Source organism: Aricia agestis, chromosome 4 (assembly GCF_905147365.1).
Source record: "Aricia agestis chromosome 4, ilAriAges1.1, whole genome shotgun sequence".
NCBI lineage: Eukaryota > Metazoa > Arthropoda > Insecta > Lepidoptera > Lycaenidae > Aricia > Aricia agestis.
In genome coordinates, this window is record NC_056409.1 from 1356605 (window position 1) to 1376788 (window position 20184).

The 20184-nt window shown below is 37.2% G+C and overlaps 2 protein-coding genes and 1 long non-coding RNA gene across 5 annotated transcripts in view; 1 reads left to right on the top strand and 2 right to left on the bottom strand.

Moving 5' to 3' along the window:
- The window catches only part of LOC121726645 (transient-receptor-potential-like protein), a 37545-nt gene extending 30553 nt beyond the window's left edge, over positions 1-6992 (top strand). For both annotated transcript variants that reach the window (XM_042114094.1, XM_042114093.1), the window contains exons 22-24: positions 4458-4568; positions 5670-5792; positions 6468-6992. In XM_042114094.1, coding sequence (XP_041970028.1) covers positions 4458-4568; positions 5670-5792; positions 6468-6605 — 372 coding nt within the window. In that variant the 3' untranslated portion in view covers positions 6606-6992. The remainder of the gene's footprint in view (positions 1-4457; positions 4569-5669; positions 5793-6467) is intronic.
- LOC121726650 lies at positions 1898-2947 on the bottom strand. The gene is made up of 3 exons (XR_006035564.1): positions 2919-2947; positions 2152-2244; positions 1898-1910 (listed from the first exon to the last, which is right to left on the bottom strand). It is a non-coding gene; the product is annotated as an uncharacterized LOC121726650 (long non-coding RNA).
- A 747-nt stretch (positions 6993-7739) lies between the features above and the next one.
- The window catches only part of LOC121725944 (transient receptor potential protein), a 48530-nt gene continuing 36085 nt past the window's right edge, over positions 7740-20184 (bottom strand). Inside the window, exons 12-21 of one of the 2 annotated variants that reach the window (XM_042113143.1) lie at positions 15440-15680; positions 14232-14355; positions 13730-13925; positions 12648-12812; positions 12034-12253; positions 11438-11603; positions 10804-10943; positions 10376-10540; positions 9441-9542; positions 7740-8964 (exon numbers count right to left, since the gene is read on the bottom strand). In XM_042113143.1, coding sequence (XP_041969077.1) covers positions 8333-8964; positions 9441-9542; positions 10376-10540; positions 10804-10943; positions 11438-11603; positions 12034-12253; positions 12648-12812; positions 13730-13925; positions 14232-14355; positions 15440-15680 — 2151 coding nt within the window. In that variant the 3' untranslated portion in view covers positions 7740-8332. The remainder of the gene's footprint in view (positions 8965-9440; positions 9543-10375; positions 10541-10803; positions 10944-11437; positions 11604-12033; positions 12254-12647; positions 12813-13729; positions 13926-14231; positions 14356-15439; positions 15681-20184) is intronic. The other variant, XM_042113144.1, reaches the window with a different exon arrangement.

Here is a 20184-nt window from a genome sequence, read left to right on the forward strand (position 1 = left end):
AGGATAAAATTATACAGAACTCAATATTTAAAAAAGCCTTTTGCTCGTTTGCCTTCTAATTTCATTAAAAAGGTATACTAAAAAAATTATTAGGTTAATACGCTGCACTCCGCAGTAGGGGTGGGTCGTTATGTGATTTTTAACCGATGAAACAAGTTGTAACTGTACGACGCGGGCGCCCGGTAACGGTGTGACGTCATATCACAATTTCGCCGCGCGGGCCCCATACAATAAACGTGATTTTTTTCTCTATCTCAATAACTGCAACAGGTAGGCACTTGAAATTTTCATCAAGGCCTTAATTATATATGTACTTTAATAATCAATAATAATATTATAATAAAATAAAAAATTAAGGGGGGCTCCTATACAAAAATCACAAATTTTGGCCTATTTTGCACTATAACGGTATGTGTATTCATAAGTGAGTCCGATTAGTAACATAATATAATATTATTATTAATTATTAAAGTACACATATAATTAAGGCCTCGGTGAAAATTTCAAGTGCCTACCTGTTGCCGTTATTGAGATAGAGCAAAAAATCACGTTTATTGTATAGGACCCGCGCGGAAAAATTGTGATATGACGTCACAAGCGGTCGCGGGACTGTTAGCGGGAATCGATATTTTTCGAAACTTTGAATGCCTATAAAATCAAAACTACAAGGTATTTTTGACTGCAACAAAAACTAGTGTATTTGTATACATACAGGCTTTACTGTGACAAAATTTCAAGCAATTTGGCATACCTAGTAACATTCTCAATTAAACCTTCCTGCCCAATTATTCCAGCGGGGCTAAAATGGTCGCTTTGTTGAATCATGAGACGAATCATAATATGATTCATTTCTCTAATATCGCAAAATGCAACTCTGCTTGCAATTCATTTTTGTATTTTTGCACTGATTTGACATTTGTCAGTTTTGACAATTCATTTGCTGAATTGATTGAGAGGAATTGCTAAATATTACCATTTTAGCCCCGCAGGGCTTAGGTATCATTAGGAGAGCCCATTTAATCAAAAAAATGGGTGTTATTTTTTTTTAAATGACAATATTTTATCCCATTTAAAATCGTTGCAGAAAGGTCACTCGCGGCGCGGGGGAATGAAAGGGGGTGACGCCGGGATGAGGCGCGCGCGCGGGCCTATAGCCTATAGCCTTTTTTCAAATCGGACCAGTAGTTCCTGAGATTAGCGCGTTCAAACAAACAAACAAACTCTTCCCAATTGTAATATTAGTATTGATATAAACTAATTAATATTTTTGCTAGGTAATCTGCGCGGAACTAGTTGGCCGCGCCGCCGGTATGCTCACATACCGGCGGCGCGGCCAACTAGTTCCGCGCGGACTATAGCAAACTCGCTGTCGCTCGCTAGGTCGACCGGTGCAGTGGGCGGCGGGCGCTAGCTGCGACTCCAAACGAAACAACGCGACGATCGCTCGACGGTACTTCATACCACCCAATGCAATAAAAACGTTACAAAAATCACTACTCTACTATATAAATACGACTCGAAACTAGTTATTCGGTTACTGTATGTAGCTAGTTATTGTAACTATAGTGACGTGAAATAACGCTCACCCCTACTCCGCAGTGAAGCCGCACCCTATTAGGGCCGGGACACAAAAACAAGGTCCGGCGCCGTACGACGTCGCGTCGTCGTGCCGTGATTTTGTGTCCCGGCCCTTACGGAGCATGTCCTTGAATAGAGCTGAAAGAATCGCGCAATCGCATCGCGCTCAAATAGTAATAAACTTATTATATCTATATTTACCTAGCCTATCGTAATTGTAAAAATATACTTGCCTTTTTAAAATACTACCCGTCGCTATATTGCGATCGGCATTTGCTACATTTTCCACTGTGTTATTATCTAATAATAACACAGTGGACGTTTTCGGTCGACTGGAAAAAAATTAAATCATAATAATATCATAAAAAGGCTAAAATAGCTTGTAATAGATAAACTGGATCATAAAAAATACAATGAATGAGCCATGCTTTGGCACGAATGGGCCGACTCGACCAGAGAAATACCACGGACTCACAGGAAAACCGGCGTGAAACAGCCCTTGCTCTGTGTTTCGTAGTCGTGAAGGACGTTTGGTTACAACTTATAATAAGTAGATAAATAAACTTATATTACCTTTCCAACATACTACCTGCCGCTGGATCTGAATTGGAATTTGGTGATTCGTTTGGGTTATCAATAATTGCACTATCCATGGTTTTCCGCCGCCTGAAATAAAAATTTAAATAATAAAGGCCTAAATAAAACTTCAGATTCAAAGCAAAATGAACTTATAGTACCTAATTATAGTACTTGTACTATTATTTATTCTGTGCTAATAGTGATAAAAAAAAACCATAAAAAGTATTACGAAAATTCTCTGAAACTCGATCCATAGACCGATTGAATATTGATTTATCAGAACGATCCCCGACGCGCGACGCTAAAACTTATTTAGGCTAACGAAATAATCAACTTTATGAGTGGTGATTTTTTAAATTTTTGAACATTTATTTTGGAGTGCAAAACTCCAACATAAATGTTCAGATACAAAGCAAAATTATTATCAGTGATAAAATAAAACATAAAAAACTGTATTACGATTTACGAAAATCCTCTAAGATTCGAACCATAGGCCGATTGGAAATTGATATAATGTTATCACAACGATTGTGATAACATTATTATGTCAATTTCCAAGGTCTATGGTTCGAATCTTAGAGGATTTTCGTAAATCGTAATCAATCGTAATACAGTTTTTTTATGTTTTATTTGACACAGCGATCCTGGCTATCCTAAAACACATTGAGAGTGACGAAATATTTTGATTCGGGGTCGTAATTGTTCGTTTTTTTTTTTAATAAAGACGTACGCAACTAGAAAGTAGATAAAATTGAACTTACTTTTACTTCCATCATGTATTTGTGGCTTTCACGAAGCTGTCGCTTTTTTGCTGGACGTCTTTTCTTTTTCTTGTCACCCATTTTTACAGACGCGCAATATAATTTCAAATATTTACAGGAAAATATTTACAGAATAAACTTAATATACTATAAAACAATGAGAAATACCTATATACAAATTTTAAGAACTAAACGCTTCAATTACACTAAGGCTGGTTTTATAGTAGAGCGTTTCGCAGCGCCGTTGGAGCGCGCGCGTTCGAAGCTGTAACAAACGTATGGACGAACGGCGCTGCTCAAGCGCGCGACTTTAAAACGCTACTACTACCCCCATATATCTTCGAACGCGCGGCGCTCCGACGGCGCTGCCGAAACGCTTAACTATAAAACCAGCCTAAAATCACAATATCGGCAGAGCGAAATCCGTCACACGTCCACATAGCACCGCGCCTCAGCGAACACTGTCGGTTTTCATGCGAGAGAGAGAGATGTGAAATGTTCACTCAGAAGCGTGGATATATTTTTCGTTTGTTAGAGGAAAAATAAATATTGTGGGAAATCTAGATGTCAGAGCCGAAAATTAAATCGGGCAATCTTTGGATTTTTGTAAAAGGTATCAAATAAACAAATTTTTAAAGCATAGATTGTATTATTACTTTAGTTAGAACTGTTTAAAGTTCCCGAAAGATGTGACTTTGGTATTTTTTTTCATCCAGTAGGAGTACATTATTTTATTATTTAAATCGGACAAGCTTTTCCAAATATAATCAAAAATCACATATATTTTTTTTGTGCCAATCAATGAAATACATACGTCTAGAAAACTGCACAAAGATGTCAAATTGGCAGCTGTCTGCGCCTTAATAATTGTGATCTGTCAGCTGGGTTTGACGTAACGCAACCAAACTACTTAGGTCCCCGATTTGCATTGAGATTTACATTTTTGTCAATCTATTCATTAAAATTAAGTTTTTTTTTTTTTTATTATAAAATTGGGGCCGTCTATGGACTGTTCGTCCAAATCCTTTTTTTGTTATTGTATTATTTAGATTTTTCGCACCAAGGATAATTGAAATAATTAAAATTAAGTTAGAAATATCTCTAAGATTACTATAGAATTATTGTGGGCTCAAAATAGCCTTGCAAATTATTTTAGTTGTCCTCTCGGAAAATTGGTACGGTCACTGGTCAGGCCGGGTGCAGCCTGCAGGAGAATTTTCAAGTTCTATTTTTATATTTCAGATCTATAACAGTTTCTGAGATTAAAAAGTCGGAGCCGTGATAAAAGTTGGACTTAGATAAACCAAAAGTTTTCAAATAAAAACTATGGACATTTTCCACGCTCGTCTTTTCTTTTGTAAGAAAATAAAGAAAGAAAACATATTGTGCAATGGTATAAAGAAGCACAATTTCTGAGATATCGCTTGTTAAAACATTAAAGTTAATAAAATTACCTTCGTAGTTTATAAAGTTTTCTTAGTGAGAGCTCTGCGTTTTATACGAATTTATTATATTAATAATTTTGAATTACTCTTTTAGGCAGTGGAAAATGAGAAATCGACTGACGTGAAGGGTATCGCGAGGCCGGCAGTTCCTGACATCAAACCCTCTGGCAGTATACCTCCTCCGCCTTCTAGCAGTAAAACTAAGGTAGAGAATAATATTTCCTACAACTGTGTCGTATAGTATTACAGTGGTTGATAAATGTTAGCCACCAAAAGCAACACAGCTAACGTGGTGAAACTATCTATGGTGACAGAATATGAATGACGAATAAATAAATAAAATAAATAATCACTCTTGTCGTAATAGTATGATGCAATTCTAAAAGACCTCATCCTAACAGCATTTGCATCTGATAATACGATAGAAAGAGTTAAATTTAGATATAGAAACGTTTGTATTTTGTAATTTAAGCTACTTATTACAATATTTATGTATGTACTATCAGAGAAGTTGATTCCTATGCAAATCGGGGACCTAAGTAGTTTGGTCGCGTTACGTCAAACCCAGCTGACAGATCACAATTAACATTGAATTGTATATGACTGTCTTCCCAATTACATCCCTCGTCCTATCAATTTTAAATCGGTTTTAAGTTATGTAAATACCCCTTTTATTGAGATTTTGTGTACATAAATACATGTTAACAATATTAAATTATGGTGTCTTTACTAACACTTGTTTTTGTTGTAGGTGAATCAACTTGTAAATATGTATTAATATAATTAACCATACCCTTGTTGCTTCACCAGACCTACAATAGAGCAAAGTCTATCTGTCTATTGACAGATAGACTTTGCTCACTCTGACATTGGCAATCCACGAAAATGCCATTAAAGAAGAGAAGAACATTGAATTGACATATTCGACCAAATAACGTTGGTCCGTCAATTGCATAGGAATCAACTTCCTCGATGGTACAATCCGCGTTGAACGTTATTTTACCTCCAGTATTTTAGGATGATATCTACGAATAATAGAAACTAAGGAATTGTAACTCCCATACTATTACCGTTTTAAATTTGGTTCCTTTTGATCTGTCATGTAACGTCAGCCTAGTACCGCTCAAGGTCACCTAAATATTGCAAATGTATTGAAATGTGTACCTAAGGTACACTTTTTTGACAAGTATTGTGGAGCATGTTTTTTGACGGAGTTACTTTTCCTTAAGTTTTTATTATTCGTAGGTTGATACCAATATCATCGACATAAATCTCAAAACTGAAATAACTAATTGTAAATGTTAAGGCGCCGATCGCGCCCACGATGGAGGTGACGCCTTGCACCCCGGTGCTCAAGCCGCCGCGCAAGTTGGCCGCGCGATCACGATCCACTTCGCCGAAGTCACGATCGTCTTCACCTAAGCCACAGGTTTATAAGACGTCATATTAAAGAATACTAAGAGTATTTAGGGTGTATCGTTCTCTCCGGTATAAAGTATATCTCATAATATGTCTTTTTCTGGGACTTAGGGCCGGGACACATAAACACGATACGACGTCGTGTCGTACCATGATGCATCGTCGTAGATTGCGATGTGTCATCTTTGAATTTTGAATAACAACTGTGGCAATGACACAGGAACGCATCGTGAGTTTCTATGATTCGACGTCGTGCCGTGATCCACGATACGATACGATGTCGCGACGTAGTTTTTTACAATGCTCGTCGTAGGTTCCCACGACGCGACGCGACGTCGTATCGTGTTTATGTGTCCCGGCCCTTAGGGTATGTCTATAACGACTTGCATCTAAATCGGTTCAGTGCTTTAAGTATCAGACAGATACCCAGACTGACTGACACACTTTCGCATTTGTTACTATTGATTTATACAAAATACTAATTTCTTTGTTTATTTCTTTGGCCTTGAAAACATCTTTACCAATATAATATACTTTCGAAAGATTTTAATGCAATCTAGCTAAATATTACTAACTTCTTACAAATAATATTATCTTCAAATGACAGTATTTTGATATTTTATTTCCGTCCTCAAGTTCATTTTTACAGACAGTTCACTTAAAAATAATATATTTGCTACCTCAGGGCTCAAAGAAACCACCACTCACATCTACGTCCAGTACGGAGTACCTCATACCCACCTCTCCCACCAGCGGCCGCTCCGGACAGAAGATTGAGGACGTCAGCACCATCAAGAGACAGCCTAGAACCGGCTGGCTATGATCACGTGGTCACTCAGACAAACCAAATGACTCACGATCACGTACTCTCTTCGCCTTAAACAGTTAACATATTATTGTGATCACGCGGTCATACCGTTTTAAAATCTTTAATAAGACCTTACAAAATGATCGCTACGATAATATAATCAGTTCACTTCATACAGTTAACCTAGTATTCTAATCACGTGGTCACGCCGTCAAGTCAAACTTTAATATGATCACGTGATCACTCTAATTATTGTAGTGCTCTGTACTTATTTTCCAGTTCGAGTAATTTTCAACTATTAATATTATTGTTCTCGTGAATATTACCCTATTTTAGTAATATTAATCAAGCTCATAATTTATCACTATTTAATAACTAACATTATTTATTTTATCGTTTAATGTATTCAATAATTAGTATGGATTTAGAATAAACAGTTTAATTATAAAGTATAGCTATAATAATTAAATATGAACAATAATATCTTGTCTGGAAAATTATGTTTAAATATTTAATATTTAAACATAATTTGATTACATAATTAATGTAATATAATAATTATGAATAATGTATGATATTACCTGAGAGGCCTTGAATAAGTAAAATGTATCTCATATTTAGTATTTAGTATTTTATACCAATAAATTATGATACGCGTCTGTGTTTGTTTCATTTAATAAAAATGCCAAAATATGTAGAGCTCTGCCGAGGCTTTTCTCAGAGTACTAATCAGGCCCGGATCTAGGGGGCGAGGGGGGGGGGGGCGAGAGGGTGCACTTGCCCCGGGCGGCAAAGATTGGGGGGGCAGCCGGAGGCAACCGCCCAATCTTTTAGCCGCTTTCTTCACCGCCGCGTGCGCCACCGGTGGCCCACCGCGCTACCCCGTCAACGTTGTTTCGCAGAATTATATCTGTTGTTAAAAGACATGGAGGCGCCCCTTGTCGCCAAGGACCTCGGCGTGACTTCTCACCACTGCCACTTCAATTCAACAAAGTTCCGTAGAACTCGTTCTGCGGTTAAAACCTATGTGACCATGAAAATTATTACCTATTTTTGCTTGGAGAGCGGCAAATTGGGATTTTGCTCCCCCCTTTCTAAAACGTAGATCCGGGCCTGGTAAATTTGGGTAAATTAATACACATAATTTATTAAAAGCAACATAATGGTTTATTAAAATTAAAATAACAACAATTAAAATATGATTGACAATAAATAACATCTTATTCTACTTACATCACATACTTAAGTTAGACCTAATTATTGCCTTATCCTATCTCACTAGTACGTATACCGCCTACTCCACTAAATGCGGCCCCTACATAAGGCACATACATGAAAATAAAATAACATTTTCATAAGATTCTCTCTCATATTTCCTGCTACTTAAAAACTATTTTTCAATGCACTTCAAATGCAGTTTGTGGAATAAATATCAGTACGCAGTGTTTTATGGCAGACTAATGAGTTGCTATTTCCTATCGACTATCACGTTGTGATTAATTTATTTTATAAACTAATCTGTAGTATTTCTTTCGAGTCCGATAATAGGAAAAGTCTACGATGAGATCTGTTTAGGAATATCTGATAGTTCTCAGGCGGAGTTCTGACTATTCGAGGCTGAGTAGATTTTAATGAATTTGCAATAAACTGCTAAAATCAGTTTCACAATTTTTTGCGAGCTCAAGATACCACTATTTTGGTGTGTAAAATGTACTAAGTTCCTATAGTAAACTTCTTAACATCTATAACCATCCAGATACCATTTTCCCCGTAACTTTAGATTTACCTTTGTCAGTTATTTGTTTGGTCGGTGGCGGGGGCGCAGCCGCAGGTGCGGGTTTCGGTTTTTTAGGTTTCTCTGGCTTATCTGTCTTTTCAGCTTTCTCTGTTTTCTCTTCTTTGGGTTTATCTTCTGTTATAGTTACCTTTACTTCTGCTTTCTCTGCTTCTTTCTCTAGAGCTGATGCTGAAAGAATTTGTTCCTGCGGTCCGCTCTGGGTCGGGGTCATCGGTTTCTGTAAGTTTTTATCCTCCTCTTTCGTCATATACAGATTCTTAGAAGGAGATCCCGGTTCTTCCATTTGAATAACTGTTTCTTTCTTTTCCTCTGGTTTAGCGGCCGCTGGTTTTTCTGGTGGTTTGTCTGGTTTTGGTTCGGGTTTGGGTGCAGGTTTTTCTGCTGCAGCTGCGGGCGGCGCGGCTGCTGGCTTAGCAGCTGCCGGCGCCGGCTTCGGTGCTGCTGCCGGTGCTGCTGCTGGAGCTGTTGCCGCAGCCGCTGCCGACGTAGATGGTTGTGGTGTGGTAGGCTTGTCAGTTGATGATGACGGTTGTGGTTCGTCTGCTTTTTCTCCTTCAGCTGCTTTGGCTTGAGAGCCTGTAATTTTTATCAGATTTGTGAGTCTCTTATCATAATCTGATTAATAAAAATATTTAGTCCACATTTTTTATTATTTATGTTGCTGTCTTTGATAATATCTTAAACATATTTTTCAACATAATATTATAATCAGACTAAGACACATGGATTAGCGTTAGCTTGCAGCAAATATTTTTATTAATTTGAGCGAATTTGATGTTCTGTGTTATTTCAAGTTAGTTTCATTGAAATTTTGGTACACATTATTTGTAAATAATTATAAATTATGTAGCAGATTTACGTATATCAACAATATAAGTGAACCACTGATTGTGTAGGTTGGTATTATGTACACTGTATTAGACTGAAATAAATTTTGTATGTTAAAGTAGCCAAATTGATTAACTACGATGATTAGTGATGCAGTTTTAAAATTTTAACATAAGCCAATGATCTAGCGACGAAATTTAAAGCCAATGTAATTGTGATGTTACCTTGTTTTTCTATTTCAGCTTTAACTTTAATAATTTCCTTAATATTAACCGTTTCTTCGTCTGAACCTTCTGGAATTGGTGATTTGACTCTAATCGGAAGTGCTGAAATGTGTAAATAATTTTGTTGGAAATTTCGACCTCGACATCCAATTTTCAATCTGATAAACGTCTGAAAATCATCTCATAAGCCAATACATTTTGTTAACGTGTAAGTAGAAGGAGAAAATTAGTGTTACAGTTGAGGTTACAGTAATACATGCTCTTAAGATAATAATATATTATGTAAATACGTTACTAATATCACAGAATAGATAATTTATAAAATATTATAATACTATGTGTTATCAAGAACTTGAATAATTATTGTATTTACTCGTATTATAAAAATAAACATACTTACTATTATCTACAAAGGGAACGTGTACGTGTATAAAAAATATTTAATTTCAAAGGATTGAAGGCGAAATAGGAGCTATCGAAGAATGTAAATAGTGCATTAGAGTTACAAACAGAGAAGCGGTCTGAGCGATGTCGCTTTAGGATTCACCTGAGACATGCGACTTTATAATTATTTTCCTCACTACAGTATATATTATGTCAACATGGATAAATAGTTGTGTAATAGGACTGGTCTCCGAAATTTAAAATAAAATTTTATGCGATACCCGACTAAAAAAAAATATTATCGGCAAGTCCCGAGTTTCGCTAGCACGCGATGTTACTTGCGTTGTTTTGCTCCTGATATGGGCGAAGAAGTATGAAATGGTTTTGTATCCTGCTGATACAGAATTGGTTATTTCATATTATGTTTGCAAAAACAGGCTCTACAGCCTGTTTTTGCAAATGTTTTCGGCTATTAGTTTTAAAGTTACTGGTATTTAACATTTGCGTTAGCCATTGAATAGTCATATTTTGTTACATGGGGTTTATCTTACGTAGTTTGATCTTGGCGGCTGCGGCGGCGGCTGGCTGGGACGACTTGGCCGCCTCCTCGTCAGATTTTTCCTTCTCCGAGAAGTCCGACTTTATCTTCTTCTTCATGAATTTGGCGTACGCCACTCTCGTGGTGGGCGTTACAGTCTCTAGTTGTGGATTGTATTCTGCGAAAAAATAAATCATTGTATCATCCATCGTTTAGTAATTGTAAACTTAACTTTTTTTTTTGTTTTTATCATTGTCATTTATTATTACGCGCGGTATAATATATAATTTTAAACTGGAAACTCTGGTTGGCTTTTGGACTCGCATAAAAAAACAGCAACGACTTAAATCCCGTCCAGTTGAGACTGAAACTTGACACTATGTCCAGTTGCGATAGAGGTCCATTATTTTAATTATATTCCGCTTCTTGTTTTCAAATTACCTAATAGTTTCTGTGGGTCGATAGTTCGTCCCTCGACGTTGTCGAGTATGTGCTGTCGCAGCGACTGGCGGTGCGCGGCGCTGCCGATGGGGTTGCGTCTCAGCGTGCTGCGACGCACTTGGGCGTTCCAATCCTTCTTCCTGTTAGGCAAATGATAAATTTAAAATATATTTTTGTTTAGAAGATGTTTAGTTTATATAGCAAAATACTGCAATACTTGTGTCATGGTGTAATAATGTTACCAAGATGAACAGTTTCAGCAGTTTCTCATAAAGTGCCGAATATGCTATTTAAAACTTTTTTGACAGATTCTCCATACTTCATCTGTCTAGTTAAGTGGTGGATAGCCTATTCGGCACTTATCAGGAAGTGGTGAAACAGGTCATAAGTATCTAATTTGATTTTTGTGTTACAAACGTCACCTACTCTATCCTTTGTACAAACGTTGTCTAAACGTTAGTACAACTACATTCTGTTAAAATATTTTCTTAGATTCCCTTTTCCAAGTAAATAATATTATTTCCTAATCTTCTAATGGCAAATAATAAGAGACCACCCAAGATACAATAATACCAAGTGAGAGATAATATCATACCAATTATGGTGCTTGTTTAAATACCAAAGAAAGTCTTACTTCTCCTGTTCGCTGCCTTTCCTCTGGATGGCCTTCGCGATCTGACTGAACACGTCCTTGGGTTTGCCCTCCTTCGTGATCACGTCCTTTATTATCCCCTCCACTATACCAATCTGGAAGTCCTTCAGGATTCTTCTCTCCATCACTTTACCCTTCTTGCCCGCAACTAGAACATGTTTATCGTTAAAATTTCTGATACAGAAAACAAAGAAAGGCATGATCTACTTTTTTATCCCTGCGAACATTTAAATTACAAGCTATTTATTATATAGAAATCCGTTAAGATTCTAGCGGCTAGCCAGATTAAAATTATGATCATTTGATTAAAATTATGATTGATCAGAGACTCTATAAAGAAACGATAAAAAAGGTCATAGCTATTAAAGGGCCAGGTCTTCTTTACGCTGGATAGATCAGGACAAAGTGTCTAAACACACTAGGCCGAAAATACGCGGCCGAAGTTCGGCATGATTACACTAGCAATGCGCTACGCATACAATATAACGCGACGTAATTTCGGCATGATGTGTCATCAGTAATTTAAAAAATAAACAGGCGTAGTCATGCCGAACTTCGGCCGCGACACAAATACTCACTCGCAGCCTGATCCTTAACCCTGGGCGTCTTCATGCCGTTGGTGGCGAATATGTCGAAGAGCTCATAGCGCAGCGTGGAGATGTCCTGGCGCACCTCCATCACGTCGTCCTCCGTCACGCCAACCTCGTCTCGCGCCCGCTGCTCCGCTGTCACGTATCGCCGTACTAGCACGCGCATCACCGCCTCGTGCTGTTGCCGCGCTTTCTCGCGTGACTTGTTCTGTTGATGATGATTTCAAAGTGAAGGTTTTCAATACACTCTTTAAACTTTCAGTCTATGTAATGCCACCACTGGTTGGGGGGCGAAAATACTAGTATAAATGCAAATGCGCTTAAATCGCTGACCCGATTTGAAGGTGTATGGAGATGCTTAATTTTGGATGTATCTTACGTTATAGTTTTTATTAGTTACAGCAAATAATATTACCGCGAATAAAGAGTATAGCAAAAACCAGCAATATTGCTTACTAAGCGTTTGTAAGACTGTCTTTCAAGACTTTTCGAGTAGCAAAGGTTATCATTCGCTGCCATAGAAAAGAGACTATTATTTTTTATAGAGGGAAATCAAAGAAGAAATGTAAGGTGTTCATGGGCAAAAAGATGGTCATAGTTACAATGATGGAGCCTCTGTCCCGCTTGCTGCAGACGTTCTTGATCCAGCCGTTGACGTGTTTAGGGGTGGGGATGATGTTAAATGGCGGCGGCACGGTGTCCCCATCCTCGAAATACGACATCCAGAGGTTGCTGCGAGCGAACTTCCACTCGATGTCCGCGCGTTCCTATTTAAATGGGATATCAAGTTTTTATAGAACTTATTAGATACTCTGTAAGGAAAACTTCACACTAAAGATACACTTTTTATATATATAAATGTCAGGTAACATGCAAAATGTAATATCTATTCCATCAGCGTATTGGTTTTAGTAATATATAAATGTCAGGTAACATGCAAAATGTAATATCTATTCCATCAGCGTATTGGTTTTAGTAAGACAAAGTAATATTATGTTGAAATTCACTAATTTTTTAGTTACCTACGTCAAGTTTTTGAGCTATAGCTAAAGTGATATCGCAAACTGTTACGAGCATGTTTAAGTATTTTGTAAAAGTGTTTACGTCTATTGCGAGCAACTGTTTTTCAAAAAATATATAAGGCTTCAATTGAGTAATTAAATAAAGAAATAAGTAGACGCCTGTCCACCTATTGGCTACGTTAAAACATGCGCGCGCAACTATTTTCCAAGGACATATTTTGACCCATCAATCCCCAAGCGGCAGCCGGCTGACGCGTATCAATTGAAAAACGATTGTGTCTGCGATACCCATGATGGAGGTGCTACGGGACTTACTTAAAATAATACAAAAATCTGAAGTTACGTTAAAAGGAAAGTAAATTCAATCTTCGAAAGCCTTTAAGTCCGACAAATCCACCAGCCTTCTAATATGACATCCAAATCTTTATTTTAGCTCATCAAGTTATTCCTCTACGTAAATATTTAGTATAATTATATTCTGTACCTATTCTGTACTAAATATTTATATTAAAATTTGCATGCTTCAAAAGCAGAATGTTTGATACTTAAGAATGTTTGATGCTATATACAGGTGTAACAAATATAACTTACTATAAGATCTTTGTAAACAACATTCTTTGCAAATAAATGATTATGATTACGGTAATACACTATATGCTCACCGAAATGATCTGGTAGGAGTTGGACATCATGGCGATGAGCATGTTGAGCAGCACGATGATGTTGATGACGGAGTACGAGCCGAACGTCAGCAGCGCCCAGAACCGCGTGAAGCTCTTGATGCCGGTCAGCTCGAAGGTCGTCAGGTCTACCAAGCCGAAGGATGCCCAGAAGAGAGATTGCGAGGTCTCGAATAGGCTGTTGACGAAGAACATTGTTAGGTTAGGTTAGGTTAGGTTAGGTTTGTATCACATTTCTTGAGAAGAAATCATAATTTTGTAGCTGAGGGAAAACAGTAATATTTCATACTATGTAACTTATTATACTGGCAGAAACTAAAATGAGAGTTCGGTTTATGTGAAACCCTGAAGTATTTCATTGAATATTATTAAATGACGTAAGTCGACTGTACTGCAGATACTATTTCAATTCAGGTAACAACTAATTTTTTACGCCTAAGAAAATTAGACAATAATTATCATTTATGATAATGAATATTCTCACTTGGCAAATCGTCTCCATATAGTACAAGCGCGTTCCTGGTTGTCGAAGTCGGGGAGGCCGTTCGGTAGATGATAACATTTCCGTTGTTCCAGCTCTGCGTAGTACCACATCAGTTGATTCAGACCTGCGAAATCATTGTCTAATCAATATGAAATATAACTTCGTGTCAGAAACTTTAACTTGAGAAGCTTTAAAGTCACATAACGACACTATAATATTATATATATTACATTCAAATTAATGATATACTGACGACTGACATTGAAGGACTATGCTGACTTGAAGAGATGACGGCGGCTTGCCTATCCTAACTACCCTTACATTAGTAATATGCTCAGCCAGGCTCGGATTAATTAATTATATGCCGTGGCCTAGGGGCGGCAGCGTCTTAGGGGGGCGACAGAACATCCATAAGGAGCCATAGGAAATAAAGTGGCCTACCTAAATAAAGTGGAAACATAAAAATATAAATTCGGCATTGTGCTTAGGCTCATTTAGGTTAGCGTTAGCCAACATTAAACATGATTTGTACGGCAACAATTATGAAAAATCTGAGTTGTTTAGAAAAATCTTAGTTGTCTTACGGTAAGACTTCATCCTACTAGTCCTACTAATATTATAAAGGCGAAAGTTTGTTTGGATGTATAGATGTATGGATGTGTGGATGTGTGGATGTATGGATGTTTGTTACTCTTTCACGCTATAGTATATGTCATAATGTAGGATATTATTTGAATTTTTAGAACTATAGTCTGTCATAAAGTGGCATTTTAATTGCATTTTTCGGAACGAAAAAAGATCGGAACGGCACCTTAGGTTTATTTCCACAGTTTGTCCATACATTTGCATTTCCGCTGGTTGCCGTGCTAGCGCTACAGGTCCGATTAGAAAACTTATTTCAGTGTTAGATATCTCATTTATCGAGTAAGGCTATATTATATTATATTATCACGCTAAGACTAATACGACCGAAGAAACTCAGGAAAATGTGGTAAAATCGGGGAAAATATTAGAAAGGGTTTATCTCACGAACTACTGGAGTAATTTTTATAGCAATATTTGGCACTTATATAGAGTAGCCCACGTGAAAGGAGTATTTATAGCTATTTTTATTCGAAAATGTACGGTTTCTGTGAAATACCTAATTTACGCAGGCGAAGCCGTGCGGGACATCTAGTTAAGATAATTATATACGTTGAGACTCTTACCGCAACCAAACGCGAAGAGCACCAACATGTAGACGAAGAAGAATTTGATGATGTCGATGATCATTCTGCCCAGGGACACCTGCAACGGCCCAAGGTAGGGGTTGATGGAGAAGATGTGCACCAGCTTGAGGTAGGAGAAGATCATGCCGGCCGCGAAGGCGCCTTCGGACAACAGCATGGGGTCGAAAGCGTCCCACCGCTCCCTCGGGTACCAAGGATCTTTGCCCATGTGATAGTCTCTCTGCATGGAACAAAATACAGGCGTATTATATTTGTATTTATGAAAGTGTACGTAAAAGAAATCCACCGACTACCACGACTACCTTGCATAAATCATAATACCGATCAAAATGAATCAAATCAAACGATGGTACATCGTTCATTGGCAACTGCCTATGAATCAATTTCTTCGCGTCAACTGACGGATCTAAGGGTCAATTCAGACCGCAACGCGACGCGTAGATATTAGGGTGGAGCGAAAAATGTTTTTTTTGATATTCGTTTCGGCATACCTATAAAAAGTTGCTCTTACTGTTCACAAATACACGTACAAAATTTTATTTACATCATAATAAATTTAGAGGTGCCCCCAACGTCATGAACTTTAGAGAAATTCGAAAAACTTTGTCAAAAACCATCAACTTCTAATATTGCGAAATTAACGCTGAATTATATTCTGTGTATTCATTTACGTTCGTAACTGCTTAAGCTTGAATATTGCTTAGATAGATAGGGAGATTGAGGCAGGAGAGGTGATATTTTCATTGCACTTTTCAATCGTTGTCTGAACGCCATAAAGTGCGCGCTATTTTGTAATTCTGCTTGTGAGAAACAGTGATTTTAAGAACTACCCACAAGAAAATAAACTCCTGTAAGTAATATTTTTAAATTCCTGTTCACTTATTGTTGATAAATTACTATTTTCGATATAATTTATACCTAGTATTTCTCTTTATTACAGTCATAATAATATGTCGTCAAAACACGAAAAGAGACATGTTATCCCGTTTTTGGTTTATCGGAGAAGTAACCAGTTTTTCAACTACCAACTCATATTTCTGTTATAAAAATTATATAATTATTAATTAATATAAATCAAAGCTGGATAAACCAACAAAAGAGCCGACAGTTCATGATTTATCCCAAAGACTGGCTACGGAAATTTCACATATCTGGCGAAAAGCGTCGGTTCCCAAAAAATAGGTACTTTATTATTTACTTAATTAAAGAACTGCAAGAAAAATGATGATAGGCCGTGGAGGTTTAAATGCGACTAAAAAATATGAAGAAAATAAAAATACAAGACAAAGAATGACTTCGTAACCAAGAGATAATGGATCCTAACCAGACGTCATGTTCTCGTTCTTTGCATGATGACTTAACAACCGAAAGAACGAGTTCCAGCGATTGTAGCTTCTTCTTGTAGCTTCTACAAGCTAATCAATCGCCAAAATAAGTAGCTGCTCAGCCACCCAAGAACAAGAGATTCAATTTTCCATCATTAGCTCTCGTATGCGATTGTACCTGAGTCTCTGACAGAGCAGCTGCTATTATAGCTTTATCTGTGTTAAAAGATGTTGATTGTTAGTATTATTATATCAAAAGATTCTAGTGCTGTCACTGATCGTTAAAAATACGATGAGAAATAATGAAAAACAGGTCAGCACACACGATGCAGATCGCAAATGTAAAAGTATACGCAGAATTTATTTTGATGGCAGAAAAGGTGGCTGTGATGGTACAGTTGTGAATATAGTTTTCAAAGGAGATGTTATTCGTTTTATGGAAGAAGTAATTAACAAACTTACAAAGTGGTTGTTGGTTGGAAATGCCTAATTGTGAAATAAAAAAACAATTTAATACCAAACAATCTCCTTTTTTCTGATGATCATTCCTTGATAATATATAATAAATATTTAAATTTTCTCAATAAAAACATTGATACCACTAACCAGAGCCTGTAGTCAAGACCTTTTCTTTATCGATTCTTTATAGAATCGTCGATCAAAATGTATAGAATTGACATTAGACGAGTCGAACGTCAACGTCATATTCGCGAATTTTTAAGTCAATTCCATACATTTTGATCGGCGATTCTATAGAAAATCGATAAAGAAAAGGTCTTGGCTAAGGCATCAGGCTTTTTATTTAACGTATTATAATGTAGTTTTTTTTACAAGGAACAGCAAATATAGAAACATACTATTTGTCAAAACTAAACCAATGTTTTCAAAAATTCGTATTTTTCGAATTTTCAATTGGGTTGGGGCACCTCATAACATCAAGACAAGTAAACTATATTTTGTATGCAGAATTTACTCATTAAAGAGAAACTTTCTATTGCTATGCCATTAAAAAAAATAAAAATAAAATTTCTTCATACATAATAGCTCCACCCTAGTAGATATGCATTTCTAAATTTGTATAGATTTGACAGATTCGCAAGACGTCTCACGCAATTGAAATAATAAATGTCGATTTAGTAAGCATTTAGAAATGCATATATCTACGCTTCGCGTTGTGGTCTGATTTAACCCTAAGTGTAAGTAGTACGTCATTTGGTTGAGTTTCAATTCAATATAATTCGTGATCTGTCGCCTGTCGGCTGGGTTTGACATAAGGCCAACAAATTACGTACACGGTCCGCCAACTGACTTTTCTGATACGATATTTATACTCGCGTCGAAGCGCGAGTGTAAACACAAAGCTCACGTCCCCACGAGCTCCTTTGGAAACCGCACCCGACGCGAGCCCTGCGAGCCACGAGCCGCGCCGCGAGACGAGCCGCGAGCTCGAGTTTACACTCAGGACTCGCGGCGCGTCTAGCTGCTCGTCTCGTGGCTCGCGTGCGAGTGTAAATCGAGTATAGTACATGTATCAGTACCATAAAGTTAATATACCTACCTAGCGGAATATATTAACTTTATGATCAGTACACTAGACAGACAGACGTACATTTAGACGCCAAAGGTAATAAAAAGTCCTTTTTTTATAACAGGCCCTATAACCTTATTTATAAACGAGTAAAAACACAAAATAATTATTTTTATTTCACTCATTGTTTTTAACGTCATTATTAAACAATTATTCTGTGTTTATTCAACATAAACATTTTATTTTCCGTATAAAGAATTCCTTTGTTTTTAACTTTTTACGCGTTATAACTTTATTACGGTCTTGGACAATTTTGAAGTTGTTATAGGAAAAGTTGCATTGCGCTACATGTCTCTTGGGTGATATTAAGATGCGTCTTCCTTATACAGACAATTATTATACAATAATATGATCTCACTTATTTACACGGTTAGGCACAGTACTGTAACGGTTTCATACCTCATAAAGAAAAATACTTTTTACTTATAGAACCCTTCATTTAGGAAAAGTGAGGATATCTTGGTATTATGTCTGTGACTCAACTAATAGTGAGACGGAACTATACTTGCGCGAGTGCGACTAGCACTTGACCGGGTTTTTTAACAGGCTTTGAAACACCACACATTCCCACTTCTGTATTTCCTGTGTCGCTAGGATCGCCAACCGTGTCCAGCCACGAAAACCACGAAAAATAAGGGAACCCGAGGGATAATGAAAAGCTGTCTGTCTGACCCGCAAATACATTATTCAGAAGAAGATAGGAGTAGGATGTATTTAATTTTTCCTCCCCATAAAGACAGCACAAAGTTGTAATGACCGAAAGTCTAAGAGCTAAAAGGAATGTACCATAGGAATAAATGGTAATTATGACTACTAAAATAGATTTTTTTTTATAATTATGAAATAAGGGGGCAAACGAGCAAACGGGTCACCTGATGGAAAGCAACTACCGTCGTCCATGGACACTCGCAGCATCAGAAGAGCTGCAGGTGCGTTGACGGCCTTTTAAGAGGGAATAGGATGATAGGGGAAGGTAGGGATGGAAAGGGAAGGGAATAGGGGAGGGTAAGGACGGGAATAGGGTAGGGGATTGGGCCTCCGGTAAACTCACTCACTCGGCGAAACACAGCGCAAGCGCTGTTTCACGCCGGTTTTCTGTGAGAACGTGGTATTTCTCCGGTCGATCCGCCCCATTCGTGCCGAAGCATGGCTCTCCCACGTATAGAGATCTCTATCTAAGTTAATGTTAGAATTTGTTTGGATTTTTATCAACCCAAATATTATGCAAAACTACAGCTTAAATTCTGCGCGATTTGTCCGTGAATGCTGGCGACCTCTTATCAAGTTCATTCACAAGACCCCCAATTAGTTACTTTTCGGTATGAAGGGCTGTTCAGTGTTCACGTTGAATAGAACGGTTCTAAAAATTTGCTTGTTTCTGCTCGCGAGTCGCCATTTTAAATATTTTTAATTTGGTGACTACTTTTACTAAAAATACTTCAGGTTGTAGCTCTACTGGTTGAGAGTGAATGAGTTAAGAAGAGTTCTAAAATATAGAATTTAATGCGTTTATTTTTTACGCTTTTGATTTATTGTTACATAGGACAGTCACTGCAAATGCACACCCGTTGCAAATTAGCTGATTTCTTGGTAAGTAAATATTATAAGAAATCAGTTTTATTAATTCTTTTGCAATGTTCAAATCTGATAGAGGTAGATTCTGATAGAGAGATAAACAGATCGTAACGAAACGTAACGCGGTGCTAGCGAGTTTGTGTAATAATTAATAGCGCCTAGGATAATAACGAAAATATAGAAGAAAAGACTTTCCTGTGTGAACTATGCTTTTGTGTATACTATCCAGTCAGCTT